Here is a 23,247-nt window from a genome sequence, read left to right as displayed (position 1 = left end):
TATACTTTCATATGATATGATATGATAATATGAAAATGTTATCATATTTTCATAATTTTAAAATATTTTTAAATTAATAAAAGAGTGAGGTATAACTAAAAATCCAATGGCAGAAATAAAATGGAAGACCAGAAAGTATTTGATTAACCCAAAAGAAGGCAGAGAAGGTGAAACAGAAGAATACCAACAATAAAAGAAAAACCCAGGTGGAACAAATAGAAATGCAAGATGGTATGCCTAAACACAAACTATTAACATTAAAAGTTAATGAATTAAACACTATGCAAATGAACTAAACACAATTAAAAAAAAAGCATAGATCATCATGGTCAGACTAAATATAAAAGAGCCAACTACATATAATCTATAAAAGATATATTTTTAAAGACACAGATAGGTGAAAAGTAAAAGGATTGAAAAATGTTTACCTAACAGCAACAGAAAGCTTTTGTGGTTAAATTCATATCAGACAAAGTAGATTTCAAAACAAGGAGTATTACCAGAGATGAAGGATATTTCAGGGCTTCCCTAGTGGCTCAGGAGTAAAGCATCTACCTGCCAATGCAGGAGACACAGGAAGGCTTGATCCTTGGTCCAGGAGGACCCCACACGCCGCAGAGCACCTGAGTCCATGCGCCACGACTATTGATCCTGTGCTCTAGAGCCCGTGCTCCACAACGGGAGAAGCCACTGCAGTGAGAAGACCACGCGCCACATACAGAGAAGAGCCCCTGCTCTCTGCAGCTAAAGAAAACCCCGCACAGCAACGAAGACCCAGCACAGCCGAAAATAGGTAAATAAATAAAATCAAAAGACATATCATAATGATAAAAGGGTCAATCAGGAATATATAACAATAATAAAAGTGTGTGTAATTAATAACAGATCTTCAAAATATGTACAACAAAAACTCACAGAACTAAAGAAACAGACAAATCCGTGATTTAATATTAATAATTGGAGATTTTAACACTTCTTTCTTGATGACTGATAAGACAAAGAGACAAAAAAATCAGGATATAGGAGAGTCCAACAGTACCATAAGTAAAGTGAAGTCGCTCAGTCGTGTCTGACTCTTAGCGACTCCATGGACTGCAGCCTACCAGGCTCCTCCATCCATGGGATTTTCCGGGCAACAGTACTGGAGTGGGGTGCCATTGCCTTCTCCAAACAGTACCATAAACCACCTTAATCTAGTTGACCTGTACAAACATCACAACCAATTGCAAAATAAGCATTCTTCTCAATGGCGCACAGTACATTCACCAAGATACAACATACGCTTGGTCATAAATCAGTCTCAGTATATTTTAAAAGATTTATTTATACAGATTTTGTTCTCTGACTAAATTAGAAATCCATGACAAAATGATATCTATAAACATTTTTCTAAGTAACCCATGGGCCAAAGAAGAAAGCACAAGAGAAAAATGGAAAATATTCTGAACTGAATGATAATGAAAACATACCGTATTAAAATTGTGGATTCAGTTGAGGCAATGCTTAAAACTTTCCTGTTTTAAGATGCTGTGTTATGACTATGGTCTGAATGTTTGTGTCCTCCCAACACGTACATTGAAATCCTAGCCCCCAGTGTGACGGCATTAGGAAGGAGGGCCTTGGGGAGGTGCTGAGGAGGGTGGGACCCTCCTGAATGGGTCTGTATTCCTATCAAAGAGGCTCCCAGAGCTCCTTGCACAATGTGTCCTGTGAGGACACAGCCAGAAGTTGGCAGTCTTCAAGCTGGAAGAGGCCCTTTAACAGAACCAACCGTTCTGGCACCCTGATTGTGGATATCCAGCCTCCCTAAGAGTGAGAAGTAAATTTCTATTGTTCATAAGCCATCCAGTTTGTGGTACTTTGTAGCCCAAATGGAACAACATCATTTTTTCTAAGTTTGAAATAGGATCTAAGCTCCCACCTTTGTTGCTGCTTTTAGTCAGTAAGTCGTGTCTGACTCTTTGTGACCCCATGGACTGTAGTCTGCCAGGCTCCTCTGCTCACGGAATTTCCCAGGCAAGAATACTGGAGTGGGTGGCCATTTCCTTCTCAAGGTATTTTCCTGACTTAGAAATCAAACCCGAGTCTCTTGCATTGGCAGGCAGATCCTTTACTGCTGAGCCACCAAGGAAGCCACAAGCTCCCATCTTAGAAGCTTAAAGAAATGAACGGTGAAGTAAAACCCTAGTTTAAGTACAAAGAAGGGTACAATAAAGGTAAGGGAAGAAATAAACAAACCAGAAAATGAAAAAACAACAAAGGAAAAAAAAAACAGAAGTGGTTCCCTGGAAAAATTAATAAAAGTGATAAACCCATAAATAAACTGATGCAGTGGGGGTGAGGGGAAGGGACAGAAGGAGAGAGAAAACACAAATCAACAATATCTGTAATAAAAAAGGGGAACATCACTCTAGCTCTTATTAACATTGAAAGAATAAGAGAATATCAGAAACAACTTTGTGGTCAGTACATTCAATGACTTAGATTAAATGAATAAATTCCTTGAAAAACACAATTTACCAAAATTAAAGAAAATCAGCATGAAATGGAAAATCTAAATAGCCTTATACCTATTAAAGAAATTAAATCGGTAATCAAAAACTTTCACAGAGAAGGATGGTTTCACTGGTGTAGTCAATCAAACATTTAAGGAAGAAATAATACCAGCATAACAGAAACTTTTTCAGAAAATAGAAGAAAAATTTCTAACTCATTTTATGACATTACAGGAGAAGAAAACTAAAAGAGTCCTATGAACATAGATGCAAAAGTCCTTAATAAAATGTTAACAAGGGACTTCTCTGGTGGCACAGTGGATAAGGTCTGCCTGCCAGTGCAGGCGACATGGGTTTGATCCCTGGTCCAGGAGAATCCCACACACCACGGAGCAACTACGTGCACACACTGCAACTCCTGAGCCTGAGCACCTACAGCCTGTGCTTTACAACAAGAGAAGCCACCACACTAAAGCCTGCACATCACAATAAAGGGTAGCCCCTGCTCTTCACAGCTAGAGAAAGCCCACGCATGCAGCAATGGAGACCCAGGGCAGTAATTCATCACATTAACATAAAAAATTGATCTATACACATAAATTGTTCCATAGATTTAACACGATCACAGCTGAACTTCTGGCAAGTTTGTACAAATTTATCAGGTGACTCCAAAATTTATATGGAAATGCAAAGGACCTAAAATAGCCAAAGCAACTTTGAAGAAACAGAACAAAGTGGAAAGACATGTGCTTTCTATCAAGACGTTACCATAAAGCTACGTAACAAAGACAGTAGAGTATTGGCATTCAGATAGATGCATGATCGAGAATTCAGAAATAGGTCTGCACATTTAGGTCAACTGATTTTCAACAAAGATGCCAAGACAATTAAATATGAAAAAGATAATATTTCCAATGAATTGTATTGAAACAACTAGATAGCCATACCCATGCACAAAAAATGAACCCTGATCTAGCCTAACACCATATACAGAAACTAACTTGAAACGGATCATAAATCATATAAAAGCTAAAACTACACAACTTCTAGGAGATAAGAAAAAATCTTAGTGATGTTGGGCTTGGCAATTTCTTAAATGCTACATGAGAAGCACAAGCTGTTTTTTAAAACTGAATAAATTGGATTTTGTCTCATTAAAAAGAACATTTTCTCTTCAAAAGATAATGTTAAAAAAGTTTTAACTTTCTTAGACAAGAAAAAAATATTCACAAAACATACAACAAACAAAGGATCTATATCTAGAATGTACGTGTTAAATTAATTAAACAAAGAGACCATTAGGCTAAGGTGACTTCAGTGCTTCAGGAGGTTCCTAAGCAAAGCAAAACCAAAACCTCCAATGCCTCAAAGCTAAGAATCAAACCAAAGGACAACCACTCACAAACAGCCAATCAGATTTTCCCAAATAATACAACCACTCAAACTAGAGCCAATCAACTTATTTTCTTCCTTTGCTTCCACCTCTTCTCTGTAAAAGTCCTTCCTCTAACTTCTGTGGGCGGAGCACTCTTAACCACTTTAGGTTTGGCACTGTCAGATTTCAACAGATTTTTGCTCAAATAAACTGTCAAAAATTTAATATGCTTCATTTTATCTTTTAACATGAGGAACTCGAACATCTCCATAATAACACAAACAGCCCACTAAGAACACGGGCAAAAGATTTAAACAGGCACTTCACCAAAGAGGATACACATGAAAAGATGCTCAACATCATATATTATCAGGGAAATGCAAATTAAAATCAAAATAAGATGCTGCTTTATACCCACTCAAATGACTAAAATCAAAAAGGTTGTGCATGCCAAGGGTTGGTGGGGTAATTTGAGTTCTAAACTGGAACACAGTTTGACAGTTCCTTAAAAAGTGAAACATAAACTTACAATATGACCCAACCAATTCACTCATAGGATTTTATCCAAGAAAAACAGAGACATATTTTCACAAAAAGACTTACACCAGAATGTTCATAATAGCTTTATTTGCAATATTCAAAGGCTGGAAACAACCCAAATGTCCATTAACAGGTGAATGAATAGGAAAATTATGGTATATCCATATAATGGAATACTACTCAGCAATAGAAAGGAATGAATGTAGATACATGCAATAAAATGAATGAATATCTAGATAATTATACTGAATTAAAAAAAAAAGACAAAAAGAGTGCATGCTTCACGATTCTATTTATACAAAATTCTAAAAAATGCAAACTGATCTACAGTGACAGAATCAGGTCGCCTGAAGATAGGGGGTGGAAGGAAGAGTGATGGACATGTAGACATGCTTCCTATCTTGCTTAATATCTTGTGGTGATGGTCTCACAGACATAAACATAAGTCAAAACCTAGCAAACCGCATAGTTCAACATGTGCCGTTCACTGCATGCCAATTATTCTTCAGTAAAGCTGTGAGTTTAATCTCAAGAGCGCAAGGTTGATTTAACATTTGAAAATCAATTCATGTAATTCATCACATTGACATAATAAAGGAGAAAACCATATAATCATCTCAATAGAGGCAGAAAACAGAAACAGTTTGTCTTCAGAGAAATAACAAGAAAACATCCCACAATCTAAAGTCATGAGCTTCCAGGTTGAAAGGGCCCACGGAGTATAAAGCAGGATGGATGAAAAACATACAGCTCACTCTAAGGCACATTACTGTAAAAGAAACGAGAAAGGAAAAAGAGAATATCCTCAAAGCTTCTAAAGAGAACCAAAAGAGAGTCACATATAAAAGACAAAGAATCAGAATGGATTTGGGGTTTCTCAATAGGAACTGAAAGCTGAAAGATAAGAGAATGGTACTATGCAATTCTAAGTAAATATTCCTTTGCAACCTAAAATAACTCTATCAAGTCAAATTCTCAGTCACATGTATGACAGGAAAATAAAAACACGCTCATCTATTCTAACAAATACATTCCTTCCACCCTTTCTTAAGAATACACTGAATTTATTTTCACTAGAACAAGAGAATACACCCAGAAAGATAAAAATATGGCAGTCAGGACAGGAGAGAGAGGCAAGAAGAATTCCCAAGACAAGAGCTGTGCACTAGATCTAGAATACAACTATATTCGTTTAGAGAAGAAAGATAGAGGGTACTAATTTTGATTTTTTTAAATTAATTTTAAAAATTAAAAGACTATCTGATTTTAAAAATATATATATGAGATTTAGAGTTCACTCAGAATTTGGAGTTGAACTAATGATAGATGTACAGGAAACTAAGCAAGTGAAAACCAAGGCAATTTTTCACTCCGAGTTAAGAGAGGAAGTATTTTTTTTTAAAAACTCCATGATTCAGCAACCAAGAGTATTTACTCAGTTATACTCGTATTTATATATCCTCCTCCCCTGTCTCACTCAGTCCTGTCTGACTCTTTCTGACCCCATGGACTGTAGCCCACCAGGTTCCTCTGTCCATGGGATTCTCCAGGCAAGAATACTGGAGTGGGTAGCCATGCCCTTTTTCAGGGGATCTTCCTGACCCAGGGATCAAGCCCAGTACTTTCGCACTGGACACAGATTCTTTACCCTTTGAACCACCAGAAAGCCCAGTATCTATACATAAGATTGATTTAACAATAAATTAGTGACAAGAGGGAAGGCCAAATGGGAGTATTTGAGGTGATGCAAAAGAATTAAATCTTCTCTTCCATAATAGATAACAAACAAAATTGCTTTTTTAAATAATCAAAGAAATAGCAATATAAAAGTGTTATTTAGGAAACTGTAGATGCCTGACCAAAAAATAACTAAAAACAGCAGATGTGGCTGCCTCTGTGGAACAGGGAAAGGTAAGTCAGGGGCTGCTGTATGTATTTTTTGTTGTCTCCTATTATTTTAAAAGCATGATTTGACTTTTAAAATTATGTACATGTGTTACTTTAATTTTGTAAAAGCAAAAATGACTGTCTTTGCAGTCATAACCCTACAGCTTCTATTTCATTAAATTGGTTATAGTTGCAAGGACAAGCATGAACAGGTTTGAAAGCAAATATAACTGATCCTTGGCAATGAACTAAGCAGAAGTAGAGAGAAGAGGACTTGGCAGAGAGAGAGGCCGACCAGCCGTGGGGACACTGCATGCCAAGGGTGTTTGGTCACCATGTTTTACAGAAGGAATACAGAGCATGGGTAACATAGCAAGTGATTTAAACTGAGGTCAGTGAAAAGGGCTTCTGCTGTAACGAACACAGATAATAAAGGAGGCTGAAATAAAACAGCCTTAATCCATCCATTATTGCTACCCCATCCTTTTCCGTGGGTTAGATAGAGAAAATTCTATGAGGAGATCAGATCATCTTTCCCAGGGTCACTCAGTTTCCCCTGAAATATTAACCCTCTTGAGGGAAATCTGCAAGTGAGGATAAATTAGAGTCCTTTCGAAGGGGAGGTTATCTTATATATTTTTTTGGCTAAATCCACAAAATGAGTCAGAAAGGTGACAAAGGAGATAATAAAGCAAAATCTGCCTTTTGCACCACGACAGGCCTGATTTCATTTCAGTGATGAGGTTTACTCTATTACTGCTTATCTTCTCCTTTGCATTTTGGGTAAGGACTCAACACTGTCCATAGAAACACTGCAAGAGGAAAAAAAGCACTCAGGAGTTCAAAACAGGACCTGAGATATCCTATATCCATGCTAAGTAGGATTGTAGCAAATCTCTGAGATTCAAAGTCTATTTTGCCCGGTAAATGAAGCCTCAAGGTTCTGAGTATTTTGAATAGCTAATCATTAGAAGAGTTAGAAAGGCTATATAGAGCCACCTTTCAACAAATCAACTGATTGCTGATCTCTCTGCTTTGCTATTTTGGGCAATGGTCTACAGAAATATCGCCTGGTAAGGGAAATCTGGTTCTTGCCCTTCCCTGGACTCAACCCTGGAGCACCTAGAAAGATCAGATCCCCCTCCCTCCCTCATTTGCTGAGCCCACAGAATCGTGGCAGCACCTCTTGATAGGGAATTGTCAGATCTGCTTTGCAGCTAAAACGAAGTAGAATAGAACAAGGCTTTGAGCAAGGACAGAGCCATTATATGATTTAGTAATACTTTTCTACACTTATATTCAGCTAGGAGGGGCATTTTGGAGCTCCTGTAACCTATGCAAATCAACTCAAAACAAGTATTCCCTTTTCTGCTTTTTTCAGAAGCCAGTAGGCTACCTTCTTCTTTGGTGTCGGTAACCACAGACTATGACTCAGGTCCAGTCATATGCATGCCTGGTTGGTTGAGTTTCATAAAGAATTCCTCCTAGAGGGTGGGAGGGAGGCCCAAGAGGGAAGGGATATATATACATATAGTTGATTCATTCTGCTGTACAGCAGAAACTAACACAACATGGTAAAGCGATTATATGCCAACAAAAATTATATGGAAAAAAAAAAAAAGAATTGCTTTCTATTGCATGATGACCTCTTTATTATCTGGGCCCCAACTGTGGCCATTAGCCAGGCCCTGAGCTTGTCACAAGCCTGTCAATACTGCTTTTTTTAACTTTTTATTTTATATAGAAATATAGCTGATTAATAATGTTTTGATAGCTTCAGGTGGACAGCAAAGGAATTCAGCCATGCATGTTGTCAATACTGTTTTTTGATGGGACTGAACTGTTCATTTTAGATGGTAAACCCTGATTTTTTTTTTTAACCATCATTGTTTGAACACAAAAGAAGCCTGTGATACTTACCCTCCTGTCTTACTTCAGATCACCTAATTCTGCACATTGAGGACAGAGATGAGCAACAGAAGTGACCTGCATTTACACTACTTTACAATCATTCCATTCACCTCATATACCCTGGATGTCCTTCTTCATCTTACTTTTCACTTCCTCCACAATCCCTGCCTTCCCAGCAATGATGTTGAGCTTTGTTACATAATGGGGAAGACTGCTGAGTTACTGGGTGCTTTTTAAATTTTTTTTTAAACTGGAATCCACAGCTCCTCAAGCCCTGTTAAGTTAGGGGCCCCAGAGGTACCTCGGTGTCAGGGTTGTTGCCGTTTAGAGCCTCCATGTTTGGGTCCCTCCAGTCTTCTGAGAGTGAAGGGATGTAATTGTCTGTCAGAGCATCCCAAACCCTGGAAACAAAGAGAAGCTCTCATTAGCGCACATCTGTGGCCTGGCCCCGCCTGGAGGAAGGAAGAGCTAGGCCGGGGGAGGAGAGAGGCTTCTGTGCGTGCCAGGCTGAGATCATCTGCCTTCCAGCATGTAGGAGTGAAGCAGCTTAAAAACTGAATTTCAGGCACTACCAGGAGAGAAGGAGCCAAGGGAATGGACCCTAGCCAGGAACTTCAGGGCCAAAAAAAAAAAGGAGGAATTTCTCATCATTGAGATACCAATGGTAGCGTCTACAATTAAAACACCATGGACATAAAGAAACTACTCCAGAACTAAATCTGCCCCTCAACCAAATGGCTCCTGTCCCATGAATCTAAGAAATGTCCATGTTTCCTTTCTTATGGGTAGAGAAGAATGAGAGGAAGAGGAAGGAAGAGAGAGACAGACTGATCTGGGCAGATTTTCTGGCTGAATCTCATTAAGCACAAGGTCATCGTCTGGTTTATTGATACAGCTGACCCTTGAACAACACGAGTTTAAACTGTGAGCATCCACTTACATGTGGATATTTTTCCAAGGAATATTGTAGTACCAATATTTTCATTTCACAAATCTTTATATTAACTAAAAAGTACAGGGGAAAGTTTGTGTTAGTTTAGAGATCACAATATGTGGAATCAAAAGAACTAGGGTTTGAGCCCTGATTCTCTTCAAACTGTTTCAGCTTCCTGCCCGTGTCATTTATCAATTCCTTTGTTTTTGAGGCAGAAATAGCAGAAAAATGCACTTCGTAAGGGGTGAGCAGCCCTATTCCCCCCTGTTGTTCAAGGGTTAACTGTATTTCAGTTTCAGATGCCTACAATCCAAACAGTCAGGAATTAACTCCTTGACACCTAATGGAGGTAAAGGGATGATGCCAATGTTATTAAGTTTCTTATTACCCAAAATGTTCCGGGGACCCCAGGGTGGCACAGCCCTGTTTCTAGGAATGCAGAGTTTAAGCTGCCCTGTCTCCATCACAGAGACTCTAAGGAAAATATATGAAAGAAATATGAAACACACCAGTGCCTACACAATTAGTTTTTAGTGGGGGGAGATGGGGTCCCCTTTATTATATTTTAAAAAAATTTTTCTGATAGGTACATTATAAAAAAGGATATTCTACAATTCTTTTTGTTTAACTCACTATTTCAGAAAGGTTTTCTTGGGGAAAAAAGTGGGAAGGGGATTGGGGAAAAAAGTGGGAAGGGGATTGGAGAAAATCCTGAAGTCACAAACTTTCACACACAGGAAAATAAATAAATCAGTTAACAGCAAGAGTTCATGTAAATCAGTAAACCAAGCTCCTAAAACAATGCCCTCCATGGAAGTCAGCAGCACTTGAGTGAATATGAAGTAATGAAATAATGAGGGCTCGATGCAATCTCCTTCAGATGCCTGTGCACATCAAACAGGACTGATACCTGTGAAACAAGTACAAGAAGGGATATTTTATTTAGCTATACTAATATAAGGAAATAGCCATTTAAAAACAAGCAAATATGTACACAAATGGATCAAATCCAAAACATGACAAAGTATGGTTTAAGATGCTGAAAAGATAAGTGTACATATATATATAGCAAGTATATAGATATATATACAAGTAGATATGTGTGTGTATACACACACACACACACACACACATATATATGTCAGAGCACAGACACTTGAAATCAGATACATAAAATGAGGGAGGGGAGTGTTCTTAACATATATAAAATATGTATAATATACAAGTATATAAACAGGGAGATTTTCCTAGTGTACAATGCATACAATTTGGTGATGAAACAAAAGCAATCAAGAAAACACAACTTAATGGCACTGCTTTGGCTCTCCACCGATTCATTTTTTCCCCTACAATTATAAGGAAGCACTTCCACAGAGCTCATCAAGTGTTCATTAGACATTCATTCAGCAGGACTGAGCGTCTACATCTTAAACATGGGTGACAGTCTAGCCTCCATCAAGCACTATTAGAGCGTCATTAATCCAGCCTAATTCTAAATCCAAGTCTTGTTAGCACTCTAACGCCAAGGAGCAAACATGATTTGCTGCCTCCAAGACAAACATCCCAGCACCACACCCACCAGGAAGATCAACGGACAAACCCTCCGTGCATCACGGCGTTACACTCAGAATGAACGCCAGGCATGCAGGCACTGACCTTGAAGTCTGACCCTGCAGCAAGTGCCTGGAAAACTGTTTCAGCAAAACCCAAAACAGGCAGTGCCTCTCCTAGATAGGATGGAAGCTGGGACCTTGAATGGGGGACTACACATTTTCCAATGACCTTGAAACTGTTTACATCTTTAAAGTGACACATGAAGATGCTCTAAAATCATTTAGGGCATCAACTTTTCTCACCTGAGCCTTCACTGACAGACCCTGGATTTCATCTTCTAGTTCTAGATTTTTAGTGACAATTCCCTAAACCTTTATCTCCTTGGGATTTCAAGCCATCCTTGTTCTCTTTCAAGTTTTCTCCTTTCTTTCTCACAGACATTTTTTATCCTTTGAGGTTCATAAGCAACCTTTAATAGAATGACTCATTGTCATTTGCACCCCTTCCCATATTCATTCAATGCTCGTTTAACAATAATAACCATAGCAGCCAACCTTACTGAGCAATTACTAAACACAAGCCAGGTACTATCCTAAACTCTCTATGTGGATCAATTCACTCATTCCTCACAGCAACACTGTAAAGCAGATGAGGAGGAAAAAAACACTGAAACACAGAGAAGTTAACTAATCTAAATTCACACAGTAATAACAGAGGTAGGATATGAACCCAGGCAATACAGTTTTTACAGCCTATATTCCTACCCACTCGACTATTCCAATTCTTTATAAATTTTATGATTCTCGTGAACATCAGAACACATGCCAAGTTAAAAATCACAACTGAGAACAGCAGGGCAGCAGCCGCCCCTGTGTGAAAGGTCTATAACTGCATTATTCTGGACATGGTGCTTTCATCAATCTGTGAAAGGAGAACTGGCAAGGTCAGCAGGGGTACACGTCTGCTTTCTGTTTAGATCTCCAGCCCGGGGAAGGTTAAATGGAAGGCAAAGGCAGGCACACTGGCAGGCACGCAGCCCTGGGAACGAAGAGAGGCCTGGGAGGGGAAAACACAAAGCTTTCTGGAGGGAGAGAATGGGTTAGACTTTTGTCCCCAGAGAGGTCGTCCATCCTATCCTAAGCAGGATCCTTGGGAAGAGATGTATTCCCTGTCAGAAGTACCCTGGGTGGACTGTAAAATTCCACTTCCTGAGAGGCATCCTCCTAATTACACTTATCTTAGGGAAAGGTGACTTTGAAAGCTATCCACTATTATCTTTCATCAAAAACATTCAGATTAAACAAGTTCCCACAATTCTCGTTATTATGCTGTCATGACACCTGAAATCCAGTTTGTTCCCTCGTGCATGCTCAGTTGCTTCAGTCGTGTCTGACTCTTTGCAACCCATGGACTGCACCCCATCAGGCTCCCATGTCTATGGAATTCTCCAAGCAAGAATACGGGAGTGGATTGCCATTTTCTACTACAGGGGATCTTCCCAACCCAGGGATTGAACTCGACTCTCTTATGTCTCCTGAATTGGCAGGCAAGCTCTTTACCACTACTGCCACCTTTCCTCAGTCCCTATAATAATAGAAATGCCTTTTCAAGTGCATATTTTATACCTTGGGCTTATATGGTTGCAGGAGAATTGGGTTTGATCCCTGGGTAGGGAAGATTCCCTGGAGAAGGAAATGGTAACCTGCTCCAGTATTCTTGCCTGGGAAATCTCATGGACAGAGAAGCCTGGAGGGCTACAGTCCATGGGGTGGCAAAAGAGTAGGACACAACTTAATGACTGAGCATACACATATACCTGAAGAAATGACAAAACCGTCTTTTACCGTGGAGGGCTAGGGATTGGAAAAAGATGCTAGCAGAGGAGGAGCAAAGCGAACAGAATTCACTGGACAAGTGAAAGTGAAGGTCACTCAGTCGTGTCCAGCTGTTTGCAACCCCATGGACTATACAGTCCATGGAATTCTCCAGGCCACAGTACTGGAGTGGGTAGCCTTTTCTGACTCCAGGGGATCTTCCCAGCCCAGAGATCGAACCCAGGTCTCCCACACTGCAGGCGGATTCTTTACCAGCTGAGCCACAAGGGAAGTTAGACAAGACGTGTACACTAAAATCTGGGTCTGGAACTGGCAACATAGCCATCAAGGCTACATCAATCCTGCTGCACATACACACACCCATATACATATTCCTGACATATGGTACACAGGGTAAGGTGCTCATTAGAATTCCAGCTTGGAAACATCTCTTAGCGGAGAAGGCAATGGCACCCCACTCCAGTACTCTTGCCTGGAAAATCCCATGGATGGAGGAGCGTGGTGGGCTGCAGTCCATGGGGTTGCGAAGAGTCAGACACGACTGAGTGATTTCACTTTTCACTCTCCTGCACTGGAGAAGGAAATGGCAACCCACTCCAGTGTTCTTGCCTGGAGAATCCCAGGGACAGAGGAGCCTGGTGGGCTGCCGTCTATGGGGTCGCACAGAGTCGGACACAACTGAAGTGGCTTAGCAGCAGCAACATCTCTTAGGCCGTACTGCCCTCATCCATTGTTTTATTGGTTTCAAGTCAGGCCAATATCCACACTTAGATGTGTGTTAACATGAGTACACTTTTGCTGTTAAAGCTTGTGAATTACGAACTATTAACACACCAATGACCTTGAACAACTTTTTAGATTCTTTCAAATGCTTCAATAGAATCCACACTATGCCTGCCTTCCATATGGGGAAACAGAACCTCTGAGAAGAGAATTAACTTTCCTAAAAACCACATCTATCTGTCGACTTTCCCTATCTGATTATTTAGGATTTACTTGTCTTCAACTTAAAGCATGGCTGACTACAATCTGTTTATTTATCATGGGAACTTGATTTTTAACCTGACCTTTAACCCAATAATTCTATTGGAGGAACAGGAAACTCAGTGTTCTCATATATTTGGCCCCTCTGTCACTAGGGTCCTTGTAAGAGGACAGACAGGGAAACCCAGAAAGGTAGGAAGTGGGGTGAAGGCTAACCATTCCCACTCGGTAGGCCTCCAGGTTGGATCTCTTATGACAGAGAAAGGGTGAATCTACATATGCAGAGAAGAGATTCTGGAATATTTTCTAAATTTAAAAAACTGAAAATACATTTTCATACAGATTGACTCTCTTTTAATGACTTCCATGCCCTGACAAGGCAGAGATAAGTTGATATCTCAGCCAATTCTCTTTGAGCCAAATAGTTACAAATGAAAACTTCGGGATTTTCCTGCCCATCCAGTGGTTAAGGCTCTGTGCATCCAATGCAGGGGGTCCAGTTTTGATTCTTAGTCGAGGACATAAAATCCCACCTGCCACATGGCAGGGCCAAGAACAAGAAAAGAAAAAAAATCAAAACTGCAAAGGGAATCACTCCCCTTGCTTTCTGACTTGTGCTATCTTTCAGGAGATTACTTTGGCCAAGAATTTCATTGTTTTTGTTTGAAGCTTCCATTATGTAGCTCTAGCCCATCCAAAAGACTTGCAATTCATTGGCAGATGAAACCTCTAACTACCAAATCCTACCAAGTTTATTAGAACAAGAAGGCTGGGCTCAGGAGACTATTAACCAGGTTGGATATTAAATTATCTTTTTCCTTTACCCCATCATAATATTACAGTTGAAGTAGCTGGATGGGTGTCTATAAAACAAAGTGTGTAATTTGATTCAAATTTTTTCTTTTCTTTTTTTTCTTGATTCAAATTTTTAAGCAGTAAAGCTTTAGATATGTATGAAACACACGCTGAATGCCCAGAAAGCACAGTATTACGATTTCTCTCCCCAGATTCTTCCCACCACACTATCCCCACATCATATTTTACCTCTAAAGAATTATTCAGCTTTCAGTCATTTAGCTGAGCAGTCAATAAGGGAGGCAAGTCAGAGAAATCAGGATAAGACCAATAATCCCATGTGATGGTAATTCACATTGAGTGGCCTCTGCTAATGTGCTAGAAAAGGGTAAGAACCTGGTTGTTGAACCGCTGTCCTTAGTGAGGCAGAGGGTGGTTTAGACAAGGAGACATGATCTGTTGGAAGCAAAAGGAATTTTCAGAGCACAGCCTGGGTGAGGTGAGAAATGAGGTTCTTAGCCAGTCCTTAGCCCTGCCTCATCCAAACTGAGCTCCAAAGGTTCCAAAGACGAGCACCTTCACAGTCAACTAGAGTTAAGCGATGAGCCCAGGGTCACACAGGGAGTTAGCGAGAGTGTAAAAACGACAGTTCATAGTGTTTCTAGTCCATTGCGTGCTGCAGTGAGCCATGGTCAAAGAAGCTCTGTGTTATAATAAAGCCCCAGAACCATTCTTTTTTGACCTCGAGGAGTTGAGCAAATTGTAACAGGCCCCAAATCTAAAAAAATCAGTTTGAAACTTAAAATTGAATTGAAACACATAGCCCACAGTCACAGTATTGGTCACCAGAGTGAAATGTCCTCTGTGTTCGTACCTTCAGGCTAGCATTAATTAAAAAGAAAAGGAAATGCATTACATGTACCTATGAGGCTAGCTATTATTGCTCATCCAGGTCATTCAATATGCACTCAAAAAACATGATTTGATCACTTACTACATACCACGCACTGTGTCAGATACTGGAGACAGAATAGCGAGTAAGGCAGACAGACAGACAGCCCTAATATTCACAGAGATACAGTCTCAGTAGTTTTCCAATAAGCAACTATCTGCCAAATATAATCAGGTTCAATCTTGTAGTGCAGAGGTTCCCAGTCTTTGGCACCAGGGACCAATTTCGTACAAGACAATTTTTCCACAGACCGAGAGTAGGGAGGATGCTTTGGGGATGACAAACGCATTTCATTTACTGTGTACTTTATCTCCAATCTAATGCCACCGCTGACCTGACAAGAGGTACCAGTCCACAGCCTGTAGGATGGGGACCCCTGCTGTGGAAGGGGTCTTCTTCCCCCACTTACTTATGGGCAACTTTTCCCACCCAAGTACATAAAAAAGAGAAACCCAAAGTGCGGTTGCTCTTTTGACTGAAACTTCCACTACCAACTACTTGACATTTCCTGTGTGATCCCTAAAGAATAGTTGATGCATATTTATCCCTATAGGGAATTTATGCCTATTTTTACTAAATACCCCAAACATCTTATTTAATTCATACAATAAACACCCTCTTCTCTTTCTAGTCCTTCCTTGAACAGCACTTTTCTCAAATCTCTGTTCCTGACTTCTGTTAAGTCACTTCAGTCGTGTCCAACTCTGTGTGACCCCATAGATGGCAGCCCACCAGGCTCCCCCGTCCCTGGGATTCTCCAAGCAAGAACACTGGAGTGGGTTGCCATTGCCTTCTCCAATGCATGAAAGTGAAAAGTGAAAGTGAAGTTGCTCAGTCGTGCCCGACTCAGTGACCCCATGGACTGCAGCCTACCAGGCTCCTCTGTCCATGGGATTTTCCAGGCAAGAGTACTGGAGTGGGGTGCCATTGCCTTCTCCGGTTAAGAGCCTGGAATGTGACTATTAAGTGACACAGGGAATACTCAAAAGCCACTTCACCTGCTTATCATCTTTATTTTGTCCAGGGTAATTCCTCAATCTCTTGGTTCAATGTTCATGCTTTCTTATTTGGACTTAACTTTTGCAGATTATCTTTCCAGTCCTGAGGGGGTGTAAACAACTTGGAGATTTTCACAGTTCTGGTGTTTTGTAAAGCAAATTGTTTCAACAACATAGCTCATCTTAGTTCATTTTTTTCTTGCCCTTATCTCTGATATCTGGATGGATTATTACGATTTAAAAAAGCTGAAAATAGACAGACCCCCAAATTTCCCATGTTCCTGAATTTTGATTTTGTATCTGGGGAAATCTCTTTCCTAAAAATACTTTATTCCTTTGTGGTTTCAACTTAAGAAAACTCTACAGGTGACTGTAAAGGGATATAAGGGAACAAGGTCAGCAGTTACCAGGGTGCGGTCTCACTGATACAAAAATATAAGTAATATGCCATAAACCCACGGACAGAAACTCGTTGTATGTCAGGGAGCCCCAGACCCCAGGGCTCTAATCTGAGACAACAGAGAACAACTGAGACGCCTTACTCCTCATCCTGCAGGGTCTCCTCCTCCTCTTGAATCTGGAACTGGTTCTTCACGGGAGCTAGGTTCTCGGTCTTGGCATTGTAGTTCCGAAAGCAGACGTTGAGCTTCTCATCAAATTCATTCACCAGGTCCTCCATGGACTTGAAGCTGATGATTTCAGAAGAAAAATTCTCCAGCTCAGATAGGGAGGGGTCCTCGAGATGGTGGGGAGACGAGCCGTAGAAACACTGGGGCTTCTCCTCGGGGTCTTCCGAGCAGCAGGGCCGAAGGTCCTCAAATTCTTCATCCAAACTCACCAGTGGGGCCTCCATCCTTGCACAGCAATCAGAAAACTGCAACGTTCAGGATTCGTTTATCTGGAAGAAATAGACACGGTAATGTGAGTTTGGACTGGGCTTTTATGCCAGCTCTGTTGAGGAGCCACAATCACTTATTACATAATCACTCATTACTCTCAGCCCCTAAAAACAAAGATCCTGCTTTACTGGCTCCATTGTCTGTGCTTCCTCACTATTATACCCTTAAGGAGTGCGAATGTCATTATCAGTGTGAATAATGCTAACTTAATAAGCATGCATTTTGGAGACACACCTGCTTTCCATTCCCTGCCCCCAAAAACAAAGCCTAACTTTAACAAAGGTTAAGGATGCAGCCCGCCTAGACCAGCCTGCCTAGGTGTGCATCTGCTCACGCCTCAGCTCCTGCCCAGCTGTGATCATAGCAGTAATTTAACTTCTCTCTGCTCCTCTTTTATTCTCCTTAAGACAGAAATAATAGCAGGACCTACCTCAAAGGGTTGTCCTAAAGGTTAAAGGAGTAAACACAGGGAAGTGCCTAGAACAGTGCCTGGGAGATAATAAACATCAATGTTGTTCAATTTATGTTCTTTGTATTATGATGGCGATGATTAACATAGGTCTACATCCTTAACCATGTGCTCTCAAAACTGGAGGTTTGTGGGACTTCCCTGCTGGTCCAGTGGCTAAGACTGCATGCACTCCCAAGGCAGGAGGCCGTGGTTTGATCCCTGGTCAGGGAGCTAGATCCCACATGCCAAAACTAAGAGTCTGCGTGCTGCAAATAAGACCCGGCACAGCCAAATAAGCAATTTTTTTAAATTTTAATAAATATTGAAAAGGAACTTCCCTGGTGGCCCAGTAGTTGAGACTCCACACTTCCAACGCAGGGGGAATGGATCTGATTCCTGGTCAGGGAACTAAGATTCCACACGTGGTACAGCACAGCCAAAACAAATAAATAACCTGGAAGTTTTCCATTACTTATTTGGTGGCAAAACCTGCCATGACCTAAACTCATTTGGCAACTAAACCTGATCTACATGCTTACAGAGCTGTTTATGGTTTTAATGTATCCCATTTAGTGTGTTTTGCTGCAGAAATTTTAATTTTTTTTTTTAATTATAGAGATGGCTGCCCATCCCCAGCCCCCAAGGGATGATATGCAGAATATGCACTCTATTAGTGCATTCCAAAACCTGAGATCATCTCAATTCTGAAACATGCCTGGCCCCAGGGGTTTTCGACAGGGCTTCATGGACCTGGGTATTACTACTCTCATCAATAAACGGTAGAATAATAGAGCACTAATACAGAATTTCATACAAGCACCTGAGTTTTTTCCAGACACACAGCTTACGTCTGGAACTAGAAGAGCGGATTAGTGACCTGTAAGAGAGAGACCCAACTACCCGTGTCCTCCAAAGCCAGACTCCACAGCCACCTGGGGCACTGCACCCCAGAAAGCTGTACATTCAGGCCTCCCTTTATTTCCCAATAGCTCCGGGCCTTCAGCTGTGATTTATCCATCCGTATGTATACAACCAAGCCCTTCCCCAATTTTAATTTAAATTCCTCGAGGACATGAACATCCTCTGGATACCCTCCACGGTTTCTAGCACACACGGCCTGCGGCAAGGCAATCAATCAATGTGTGCTCACTAACAAATGATCTTCCGTCCCCCTCACAGAGTTTTCATTTTCCACTGCAGGCAGCACAAGCTTATTGTCTATCATGCCCTTCTCTACCTACTCCGTTTCCTTCCCTGGAACACAGCAAGGCAACCAAACTTCTATCTCTTATCTATGTGGTGACGGATCCAGTCAGATGCTTAAATTGGAACCACTACCCAAGGAGAAGCAAACAGAGAGCAAAAACCATCCTCCACCCCTACCTTTAAAACTAAAATTCTACATAAGCAAAGCAGATGGCATGCCAGGTGAGGACCTGGACAGTTCTTCCTGGGATTTTACTGGGATTGAGTCAGTTACCACCACATCTCAACAAAACACATTCTGAGTATTTATAGTTTGCAAAGGCAATGGGATTAAGACCTCAAAATACAAAAAGATACAAAAGCAGTATGACAGCTTAGAAAGAACACAGGGTCAAGAGTCAACAGACCTGCCAATGTCTGACTGAGTAAGAAGAACTGTGGGTCTTGATTTCCTCAACTGTTAAAAAGAAAGTGTTGGTATAGAGCTAATACTTTTGGAAGTCACTTTTAATAACATATTAACATAATTAATAATTTAACTGTATATTTGAATAATATAGTTTAATCCAATATATCCAAAATATTACCATTTCAATATCTAATCCAAATTTTTAAATATTAATGAGACATTTGACACTCTTTTTTCATACTAAGTCTTCAAAATATACTGTGTATTTTACATTCACACTGTGTCTCCATTTGGACCAGTCAAATTTCAAGTGTCCAACAGCCACGTATGGCTAGTGGCTACCATATCAGACACCCCAACTATTAAGCAATACACAACTAGTTGCCAGTCAGAGCTTCCTCACCTATGGTCAACAGACTCCTGAGGGTTCTTTGAATATACCACACTTCATTTTTTGCATTTAAAAGCATATTTCAGGAAATTCTCTGGTGGTCCAGTGGTTAAGACGGTGAGTTTCCACTACAGGGGGCACAGGTTTGATCCCTGGTTGGGGCACTCAGATTCCACATGCTTCTCAATGTGGCCAAAAAAAAAAAAAAAGAAGAGAGATAAAATCATATTCTGAGAAAGATCCCAAAGCGCTCCTCTACATTGCTAAAGTGGCTCATCGCACAAAAAAGATTAGGAATCCCTGAGTGCCAAAAGAGTGAGTTTAGAAAAGATCACTCAGTGTGACAGAAATTAGGGAAAGGTTTACAGATGAGAGATTTGTGTTCAGAGAGCCCCAGGTTCCCATCCTGATCCTGTCACTTCCCAGCTTTGAGACTCTGGGCAAATTATAAACCTCTTTGACTTCATTTCCTCATCTGTAAAATGGGGTTTACAATAGTACTTATATTGGAGGTTGCTTTGTGCAGTAAATGAGACAATCTTTGAAGTGTTATGTACAATGTATGGAATACATGAAGTGTCCAAAAATATCAACAATATTAGGAAAGCAAAGACAGTTACATGAAAATGTGAGGTGACAGTGCTTCAAGTAAAATTAAAACTACCCTTGCCAAGATATTCCCTGTGTGATGCTTCAGAATGCTTATCAAAAGAGAGAACTATCGCTGAATGAATGTTATCATGCTTTTTACTAAGGCACCCCTGCTATTTTCAATTCATGTGGTCAAAGCTTCTCAGATCACTGGTTCCATTTCAGCAAGACATGAAAGCTAACCAGCTTGTATTCCAAATATTCACACTTCCTTTAAATCTGTACTCTTCCTGGAGGGGACAAGGGAGCTGGCATGAGAAGCTATACCAAGGAGGATGCTGATTGCAAACAACAGAATCTATCCCATCAACCAGTAACAAGAGGGCAATCCAATCAGAATCTAAGACTACAATTGAGTTTTGAGTGATGGCAACAAGCAAGATTGTTCTAAAAGCACCTGTCCTCAGCACAGGCTCTAGAGAAAATGGATTCACCTAGAAGATTATAAAAGAAGAAATGGATATCACCACTCACTCTGGAGTTCCAAAACATGATCACTGGAAAACTCACAATATAGCCTGATTTCTTTTCATCAACTCACTCACTCCCCAAGCGCCGAGAAGGTCTGCATGATTGACCAGCGGCGGATGAAGCTAAAATTGAAAGCACTTGACACCCAAACTGAGCCCAGATTTTGTAGAAAGAGCCCAGGCTGTGGCAGAGGAGGTAAGAGGCAAGCATCTGGCCCACCTCAGCTTCAAGGAGGGCTCCCTGAATTGGGGCTGGCCATCCTTCTTAAACGGTGCCCCTTCTCTCCTCCTTTTCCTCTTCTCCCTTAGTGGAGTGCCTCTGCCCCCAAATAAGATGTCCTACTCTTGTATCTTGGCAAGCTCATGCTTGTCTTCAGTCACAGCTCATTTCAGAAGCTTCCTTCCCTTAAAGCTGGGGTGAATTCAATTGAGCATTTATCCTCCTTCTCTGTACTTCCAAAATCAACTTGAAGAAACATAAAAATGAAGAATGGCAGAAAAAAAGGAATCATAGGAGGGTGGTCTTGTCTTTTTCTCTTTATCATAGAACGAGAGTGCAGGACTACAGTTTGTTTATGTCCTATTCCGTTTATTTAGGCTGCCAAGAGATGGTGTCATCTGGAAAAGAAAGGACCGCGCCGAGCTTAACAGAGACCCAGTAGGAAACACACAAGCCTCTCCTGCAGCACAATGATACACGGTCGCCTCAGCTCAGGCTGCAGGTACCGGTTTCCCAGTGCCTGCTCTGCTGAGCTGAGCAGCAAAGAATTCACCATGCCTCCCCCTGCCGGGCCTCTGCATCTCCACACAGGCCCCACTCCAGCTCCCCTTCTTCTTCCCACTACTTGCCCCAGAGATCAAATGATCCTATGTGCCCACCGCCCTCCAAACCGTCCCCGAAGCTGATGGTCCACTAACCCACCTTCGGTTTCCCCACTGCTCCTCAGCAAAAACCAGTGCCAAGCCGCACCTTCGGACAGAGAGTATTTCACCGCATAGAAGTCAGCAGCCTCTTTGTAGTTCTGCTCCCCCCTTCTCCCTCCTGCTGCTCCATCCACCCTCATCCCACATCCCCTCCCCCAGGCTGCCGGGGTAAAGAAAGGCCCCTCCAAGCAGCACAAAGCCTGGTGCTCCGAGAAAGCCGGGCTCACCCCGCGCAGGCCGCACACATACTCCACGGCCACGGCCCTTTCGGCCCAACCAGACCCGGACGCGGGGGACGAATGGGGGGTCAGGAGGTGGTGTCGCGGCGAGGAGGGAAGGGACGGGCAAGACAGTAGAAGAGAGGGCGGTGACAGGCCCCTGGGGGGCTCTGTCGGATGCGCCCCCAGCCCCCAGAGGCCCTGGGCCCACAGGAGCGCAGTGCGCCCCCACCAGCATCACACTCGTCCTTTCTCTGACCTGTTCGTAGTAAAACAATCGCTCCGCCAGCGTCTGCGGCAGCTGCCAGTGGTTCTGACACTGCAGGAATGCACGGTCCAGGGGAAAGGCTCGGCATCCCAGGGAGGGGCGCGGGCGGGCTGAGGGCCAGGTTCTTACTGGCATGAAAGATGCTGGGGCGTGTAAGGGAGCCGGACCAGATGACAGTCCTGGGAGGAGGTACTGACCCACTGCTCCAGCACCACCCGGCAGCGTCCCCTGCCTCCCCCAGCCCCAAACCAGGCAGCCTCCAGACACACACACACACACGCGCGCGCGCCCCTGGCTGGCGGGCCGCGGCTCTGAGGATGCTCAAAAATGCGGGTCTTCCCGAATCCCACGGCCCCGGGCACGGCAGCCCACCGTGCTCTCCCGCGAAGGACTGGGCAGGAGGGCGATGGCCCTCGGACTCTCCCTTTGCGATTCCAGGATGGGACAGGATGGGGTGCAGAGACTCGGTGCCCCCAGCCCTGCCCACCGGAGCATCCCAAGTCGCGCGGGGCCTCCTTCAACAACCCGGTCCACCCCCCACCCACGGCAGTGGGTCGGTCCGGACTAAAGGTCGCCCCCCGCGACGGCACCTGTGCGGGTCCTGGCAGAGGGAGGCGGATCGCGGGGCTCAGCTGGACACCCCCATCCAAGGGCCGCGGCGAGCGGCCGGAGCGCAGCGGCAGCGGCAGCGGCGAGCCAGAGAGCGCTCGCCTCGCAGCTCCGCCGGCGCCCGGCTCTCGGCTCCCCTCCTCCACTCCGCCCCCTCCGCCCCTCCCCGCGCTCGTGCCCGGGCTCCGGGGAGGGGGGAGGGTGGCGCGCGCCGGGCACCCGCACAGCGGGCACGCGCAGGACCCGGACGTCATCTTCTCGTTAACATTCCTTGCTTTCCTTGGTGCATGTGGCTTGCCTTTATGAATATTTATGACTACTATTTCTCTTTCCTCCCCCTACCCTTTAGCGCTGGCCTTTCTGCTTCGCTCATGAATATTCAGAAGCTCAAGATGCGTACTTGCAGTAACTCCCAGTGTGGGTTTCTCACTGGGAGGGCCGGGCACTGTAGCTTCACCATGAAAGAGTAGGCGGGTGGCCGAATGGATGGG

General features: G+C 42.6%; 1 protein-coding gene across 3 annotated transcripts in view; it reads right to left on the bottom strand.

Moving 5' to 3' along the window:
* Positions 1 to 22,902, bottom strand: part of FEZ1 (fasciculation and elongation protein zeta 1) — a 42,494-nt gene extending 19,592 nt beyond the window's left edge. Inside the window, exons 1-3 of one of the 3 annotated variants that reach the window (XM_055581243.1) lie at positions 22,738 to 22,902; positions 16,803 to 17,158; positions 8,510 to 8,609 (exon numbers count right to left, since the gene is read on the bottom strand). In XM_055581243.1, the coding sequence (XP_055437218.1) occupies positions 8,510 to 8,609; positions 16,803 to 17,113 (411 nt within the window). In that variant the 5' untranslated portion in view covers positions 17,114 to 17,158; positions 22,738 to 22,902. Of the gene's footprint in view, positions 1 to 8,509; positions 8,610 to 16,802; positions 17,159 to 21,659; positions 21,795 to 22,692; positions 22,717 to 22,737 lie in introns of those variants that run through there. The other 2 variants (XM_055581246.1, XM_055581245.1) reach the window with 2 other exon arrangements.
* Positions 22,903 to 23,247: the final 345 nt, after the last annotated feature.

This window comes from Bubalus kerabau, chromosome 5, assembly GCF_029407905.1.
Source record: "Bubalus kerabau isolate K-KA32 ecotype Philippines breed swamp buffalo chromosome 5, PCC_UOA_SB_1v2, whole genome shotgun sequence".
Taxonomy (NCBI): domain Eukaryota; kingdom Metazoa; phylum Chordata; class Mammalia; order Artiodactyla; family Bovidae; genus Bubalus; species Bubalus kerabau.
The sequence above is the reverse complement of the archived record's forward strand: the minus strand, read 5'-3'. Positions and strand labels throughout refer to the sequence as shown.